General features: G+C 33.1%; 1 protein-coding gene across 1 annotated transcript; it reads left to right on the top strand.

Annotated features, from left to right (window-relative positions):
- The first annotated feature begins 3,180 nt into the window (after positions 1–3,180).
- On the top strand, positions 3,181–3,969 carry LOC120355559 (ubiquitin-conjugating enzyme E2 L3-like). Its single transcript, XM_039444108.1, is given in 4 exon segments — positions 3,181–3,550; positions 3,552–3,596; positions 3,598–3,641; positions 3,643–3,969. Coding segments are annotated over 4 exon segments (465 nt in total). The 5' UTR covers positions 3,181–3,268; the 3' UTR covers positions 3,737–3,969.
- The last annotated feature ends 3,821 nt before the right edge of the window (positions 3,970–7,790 follow it).

Raw genomic sequence — 7,790 nt, forward strand, 5'->3', positions numbered from 1 at the left:
ATTATAATTTCTTCAGCATCGTATTCTTCGAACCTTTTTACAGGTCAAGTTCGTTGGACATCAAAATTGACTCACTCCTTTGTCCTTTTTCAGGATATAAAAATAACATTGAAAGTGCATAAGAAAAAAATTTGTTCTGATTTAGTCAGCTGAAGAATTCATTGCATGCAATTAATACAGTTTTTCCGTTCATTCAATCATAAAATCAGCAATATCTATTTGGGAGCTATGACAGAGACAGTCCTTCATGCGCTGATACATGAAGTTCTACATCGACGGGTTGAGATGTCAATGTGCGGTTTTCGCACACTTGGAACTCTGTCTCGAAATCATGTATCACATGACCACTTTTTCATTTCAAAAAATCTGGTGTGGTGCACTCACACAACTTTCCTTGCCGTTATGAAAATTGATCACCTGACGCTAGTGCTCCCGCGCATCTCAAGTCTACTATTCAAAGATTTGAGCCAGCTGGTGACAGGGCAATAACGCTGGAGACACACGAGGTCTGCTATCTCTTCATAGTGAATCATTTAATAGAATCAACAGTTGCCAACACTTTGCAATTGGATAAACACATTTTCTCGAATTTCGAGCTCATTTTCAATTTTAGGTGGAAATGATTGCTGAACATTAATTGTAAAGATTTTCATGCTCAATCTTTTCCACTCGAAATTTTTTTTCTAAATTGTATCTGAAGCCTGATAATTGGGAATCTAAAATCAAACTTCGCATTGATGGGGCGGAGCTCCAGAAATTTTTACAGATATGGGACTGGTGACAGTTGATAGAGCTCATCAATCACTATTCTAGGTATAAATTTAATCAAAATCGTTGGAGCAGTTTTAGAGAAAATCGCGAAAAACCCTGTTTTTGACAACATTTCCTCTATTTTAGCCGCCATCTTGAATTGCATTTGATCGAAATTGTTCGTGTCGGATCCTTATATTGTAAGGACCTTAAGTTTCAAATTTCAAGTCATTCCGCTAATTGGAAGATGAGATACCTTAATTTTTTCGGAAAGCAATACTTTCCTTATCTATGGTAATAGGGCAAGGAAAGTAAAAATTAATTCGGATTCATAGGGTCAAAGATGTTGAAGCGACAGAGCAATTCTTTAATTGTAATTCTCAATCTCAAATATACCCAATGAAACCTACTGTCAAATTATTCTTGTTAGAGAAATATTTAGCTTTTCTATGATTTTCATCAACTCTGTATAACTAAAAGTTGCTGGTCTTGAGAGTACAATACAACAGTTCTGTTCTTGAGCGAGTCCCCCAACCCAGGGGTCACTAGTTGAAAAAATAACAAATGCACTTATTTACAAATGCTGTTATTGTTTTTCTTCGTTTGCAATATCTCACAGGCCTCAAATTCTTACTGCTAAAAAATGTGAAACATTCTCAATCATATTGATTAAGGCTTTCCGGTACACTTTTTTAAATTGGATAATCTTTCCAAAATAATTGTCAAGATCATTATAAGAGTGAGAAAAAGTGGCAACTGAAATTTTTAAGTGGTCTAATAAACGAGTTATGGGTTGTTGAAAGTGCTAACTCCGTTTTCTTCCGAGATCATAAACGGTTTCGAATTATTTTCCATTGGAGTTTTTTTTAATACATTCAGTACATCATTGGCTTTGTTATAGTATGCGTTTTTTGCTATTTATGTCAGAATAACAAGGTATCGAATTTACAAAAAATGTTACTTTCTTAGTTATGAACGATATGGGGAATAAAATGTTTTAGTTTGGAAAGATACATTTTTTGAATTTTCAGGAGAAGTTCTGTTAATATAGTCGAAACCGTTTATGATCTGGAACGAAAACGGAATCTGGAAAATTAGCACTTCAACAACCCATAACTCGCTTATAGTCCAGTCACTATATACATTGGTGCATGCAATTTATATTGTAGTTCTGATTTTTTTAAATATTATTTGGGTACATAAGAGAAGTCCAGAACCAACTTCTTCATGCAAAATTTCCTTGTGCTAGATACAGAGTGGCGCAAAAACCTCGTATTTTCCAGTTTTCAGCTATTTCTGCCAAATCTCGTAATCGGACAGAAAAATCGCTTCTCCTTTTTTCTAGATTATGAGATTCTGAATAAAATGAGATCATTCGGAACTCTCTATCTCCAATGAGTACTGAGGAAATTCTGCATGAAGAAATTGGTTCTGGACTTCTCTTATATACCCAAATAATATATTAAAAAATCAGAACTACACTATAAATTGCAAGCACACCCCCTTTTTACTTTCCTTGCCCTATTAACATAGGTAAGGAAAGTATTGCTTTCCGAAAAAAATCAAGATACCCCAATTTCTAAATTTCTATACGTTTCAAGGTCCCCTGAGTCCGAAAAAGTGGTTATTGGGTATTGGTCTGTATGTGTGTGTGTGTGTGTGTGTGTGTGTGTGTGTGTGTGTGTGTGTGTGTGTGTGTGTATGAGAGTATGTGCGTCTGTGTACACGATATCTCATCTCCCAGTTAACGGAATGACTTGAAATTTGGAACGTAAGGTCCTTACACTATAAGGATCCGACACGAACAATTTCGATCAAATGCAATCCAAGATGGCGGTTAAAATGGCGAAAATGTTGTCAAAAACAGGGTTTTTCGCGATTTTCTCGAAAACGGCTTCAACGATTTTGATCAAATTCATACCCGAAATAGTCATTGATAAGCTCTATCAACTTTAACAAGTCCTATATCTGTAAAAATTTCAGGAGCTTTGCTCCATCTATGCAAAGTTTGATTTTAGATTCTCAATTATCAGCCTTCATATACAATTGAAACAAAAAATTTCAAGTGAAAAAGATTGAGCATGAACTCTGCAATTAATGTCCAGTAGCATTTCCATCTAAAATTGAAGCTTGAAATACGAGAAGATGTGATTATTAAATTGCAAACTGTTGGCAACTGTTGTTTCAATTAAATCATTCACTACGAAGAGATAGCAGATCTCGTGTGTCTCCAGCGTTATTGACCTATCACCAGCTGTCTCATATCTTTGAATAGTAGACTTGAGATGCGCGAGAACACTAGCGTCAGGTGATCAATTTTCATAACGGCAAGGAAAGTTGTGTGAGTGTGCCACACCAGATTTTTCCTGTAGACTCTTTGATCATATTAAACACGTGGCATTTCTTTCATTGTTGTGCAGTGAGCGTGCTAAAAGCTTGAACACATGTTTCAATTTGTAAAGTTATTATAATTTCTACCAAGTATTGAAAATAAACACAGAAAAAAATAAGTTTCTATATGGCTTCCAAAAGAAGATTGCAGAAAGAAGTAATGGATATTAAATCTTCAAATACAAAACAGTTTCAGGACATTGAAATGGACGAGATGAATATGTCTTCACTGCAAGGTCTGTTCATTCCGGTCATTCCGGCCACTCATCCATTCAACTTGGCAGCTTTTCGGATTGAGATAACGTTTCCAGCTGAGTATCCTTTTAAGCCTCCGCAATTAATTTTCAAGACGAAAATCTATCACCCAAATGTCGATGAGAACGGCAACGTGTGTTTGTCGATTATAAGGCCTGACAGACAACTGGAAGCCGGCCACCAGATTGTCGCAGATCATCGACTCAGTCGTCGGTCGCTCTTATTGACAACCCTGATGCAGAGCACCTCTACATTAAATGAAGACTACATCAAAGACCGCAACAAGTCGGATGCCGAACAATTCACCAAAAATCTCAGTGAAAAATTGCCGTCGAATTAAGAAGTTTGGTTTAGTTTCTAGTTTATGTAAGTGCTGAATCAAACATACCGTTCTTGATAATGACCGTTTTTGTACATCAAAAGCCTAACTTATAAAGTATCCAAGAGATGTTTCAGTGTTAACAAAATACTTTATCAAGAGCTAAAATACGTAGGCCTAATCTACAAAGAATTGATAAATATATTTGTCCTGATAAGCTAAGTAGCCTATTGTGTTTTGTATTTGAAAAAATAATAGCCTACCGCAACTAAGTTTTTTATTATTGTTTAAAAATCAGTTTCTATAAATTATTTTATAATGTTTGTTTCAAGTTATATTTGTGAATGGTCTAGAAAATAACATTGTGAAGCTAATCTTCTATAAAATAATTATAACAGATTAAAAAGAAAACTTTATGAGAGTTTTGCTTTGTAGATAAGGGAATAATAGGCTAATTCTATGGTTTCTTGTGCATGAATAAGTAAATCCATCATTTTGATAAAGAAAAGCAACTGATATTAACTTTATAAGATATTCTTTTAAAAATAGCACACGCGCTAACCAATCTTATCAATTAAAATTATAGAAAAACCTTTAAATTAAACAATAAATAAGACTACATGGAAAATGAAATTTTTTTTAATATGATACAATTTTGGGCTTTGCCTTCAGTTTTTTAAAAGTGCTTGGTGAGTACCTACCTATTAGGTCTGTAGCAGAATTTTATACCATAGATTTCTGGACTTACGATTTTTTTACGGTCTTTATAAATTCTATCATATTGAACATTACTTACTATTCTTGATTTACTGTTTATAATAATTTGAATGAGACTTTACTAGCCACGCAGCTAGTATAGGTATATTTCTATTTGATAAAAATTTGTGTAGCCTAGAGTTTAATTCTTGAACTGAAATGTTTAAGTTATGAACCCCAATTTATTTGTAAAATTTAATTACTTGATGATCCTAGAAATTATGTAGTCATCTTAAAATTATGTTCCATTCTATTAATTACGTATATATTATTTTCATCTACATAATAGGTAAATGAAATATAATATTCATTAAAAATAAATCAAATTCTGAATTCAGCTTGATTAATTCCATTGATAAATTAAATAATTATATGTATATAAATTATAAACATCAATTATAATACTAGCAGCTCGACTGTCGAGCCGGTCGGTTGTTTTTCGGTTGCTGTCCTGCTGTTATCGCTTCAGATAAGAACACTAGTCATTGTCACTGTCAATAAAGTGAGTTATACGATTTCGATGAATAAATTCTTCAATAATAATGCAAAAATGTGCTTGTTCAAGTTGCAATAATATTGTGGGTGAGGGAAAAGTTTCGCTTCGTTGTGCTGATTGTAAATCAATATATCACTACAGTTGTGCTAATATAAGTGAAACTAATTTTAAAAAATTATCGAAAGAAAATAAAGCAAAGTGGAAGTGTTCAGTCTGCAAAGCTGGTGGTAAACAGTGCACTAAAAAAATGGATGAGCAAATATAAGCAGAAATCAAAAACATTATAAGGGAAGAAATAAGAAGCAGTATGGGCCTGGAGGTGCAATCTCTTAGAGAAGAACTAAATAAGATGAATACTAACATGGTGGAATTCGGGAAATCGGTAGATATGTTCTCGGCTAAGATTGATGATTATACGCGTACAATTGAAACTTTTAAAAAGGAACATGTGGAATTGAAAAAAACTAATGCCATTCTTCAGATGAATTTAAGTGAAGTGCAATCTAGATTATGCGAATTGGAACAATATACGCGTAGGAACAATATTGAAATACATGGTGTGCCTTTAACAAAGAATGAAAATATATACGAAATTATAGACTCAACCGCTAGGGCATTAAAAATTGAATATCGGAAGGAAGACATCAATGCCGCACATCGCCTTGCTTTGGGTAAACATGGGATACCTCCTATAATTATATCTTTTCATAGTAGGGTGACCAAGGACAATTGGATAAGCTGCTTTAAAGAGCATCGCGAAGAAATAAAAAAGTCTAAGAATGATCCAAAAGCCAACTTCCGTTCAACTAGTATAAATAATAATCTTACTGATGTCCCAGTGTTCATAAACGAGAATTTATCCCCACATAATAAGAAACTACTGTACGAGACCAAACAGTTTATAAAGAAGAACAATTTCAAGTTTGCATGGACGAGAGGTGGAAAAATCTACATTAGAAGGGATGAAAACACCAGAGCGATAAGAATCCTGAATGTGAATCACCTACAAGAGTTCTCCAACAATGAAGTAAACCTGAATGTGAATCACCTACAAGAGTTTTCCAACAATGAGGTAAACCAGGAAATATAAACTTATTCAGATAATACTCATAGTTTAATTTTCTATAAATATGAACAGTTTTAACGAATTGTGTGAGGCTTTAGGAGAGGATGTGTATGCGACAGGAGTAATAGACGATTATATGAATTACAATCTACACTGTACTGATGGATTAAGTTCTATAAACTACCTGAATCTTCTGCACATGAATATTCGAAGTATTTATAAAAATTTTGATGTGTTTACTGTATGTCTCAATAACTTTAAATTGTCATTCGACATTATAATTCTTACGGAAACTTGGTATTCTGGTAATAAACCTATTGATTCCTATATGGATGGATATAAACTATTTAATAGGCAAACAAAATTGAACAAATGTGATAGTCTTTGCATGTTTGTAAAAAATAAATATAATGTAAATGTGGTGGAGTGTGAATTGGAGGAAGCTAATGCGCTGAGTGTAGTGATCGAATTAGATAAGGGTTTGATTATACAAATCATTGCAATATATAGGTCCCCTAATAGTAACACTATTTAACAATACGCTTTAACAATAGCTTAAATAATTATTTGAATACGCTTCCTAATGATAAAGATATTGTAGTTATTGGAGACATAAATATTGACTTGTTGAGCATGGATAATGAAGTACTCGAGTATATAAGTGTAATGAATTGTAATGGATTTAGTTCACTAATTAACAAGCCAACTAGAATATCCGATAATAAACACTCTTGTATTGATCATATATTTCTCAGAAGCAAACCAAGTTTAATCGAACCGAAAGCCGCTAATATCTTTAAAACAAACATCACTGATCACTTTGCGACCACACTTCACTTAAAAGTTGATGGTATAACATCCTCAAAATCCCCGTCACAGTCATTAGCTAAACTTACTAAAATTAATATGAGTAAACTTAAAGAATATCTGAATCAAGAAGAATGGAAAGCTCTGTATGATGATAATGCCATATACACAAATATTGATCCAATGGTTGAAAAATTTACTAATACACTTACACATTATATACACCTTTCTACAACCGAGATAAAATTGAGACATAAGAAGAAACCGCTTAAACCATGGATTACACAGGGGCTGATTGAATCTATTAATAAACGAGATAAAATTGCTAGGCGATTGAAAAAGGAACCATTTAACACCGTTTTGAAAAATCAATTTAAGACTCACAGGAATCTCTTAAATAATTTGATATATAAAACAAAGTATGATTATTACAAAAATAGAATCAATGAGTGCGGAAATAATACTAAGAAACTATGGTCCCATATTAATGAACTTCTGAATAAGAAAGGAAACTCAGATGATGACATACAATTAAAAGCTCACGAATTGAATGAATATTTTGTAAATGTTGGAAAAACTCATGCAGATAAAATACCTAAATATGACAACAACCAGTCCTTATTTCAATTTGAATACAAGAAAGACAACTCAAGATTGAATGACTCATTTTCATTAAGACCTGTAAATGAAACTGAAGTAAAAAACGCAATACTTAGTCTAAAGAATAACACCAGTCCGGGTATTGACGGTATCAAAAGTAAAACTCTAAAGGAAATAGCCGACTTTGTCTCTGAACCACTCACTTTTATTGTAAATAGATGTTTTAAGGAGGGTATTTTTCCATCTTTATTTAAAATAGCCAAGATAAAACCTCTCTTTAAGTCAGGTGATAAGAAGCTACCGGAAAACTATAGACCAATTAGTATGGTGAGTTCATTAACTAAAATAAT

This window comes from Nilaparvata lugens, unplaced genomic scaffold (assembly GCF_014356525.2).
Source record: "Nilaparvata lugens isolate BPH unplaced genomic scaffold, ASM1435652v1 scaffold2807, whole genome shotgun sequence".
In the NCBI taxonomy this organism is placed as follows: domain Eukaryota; kingdom Metazoa; phylum Arthropoda; class Insecta; order Hemiptera; family Delphacidae; genus Nilaparvata; species Nilaparvata lugens.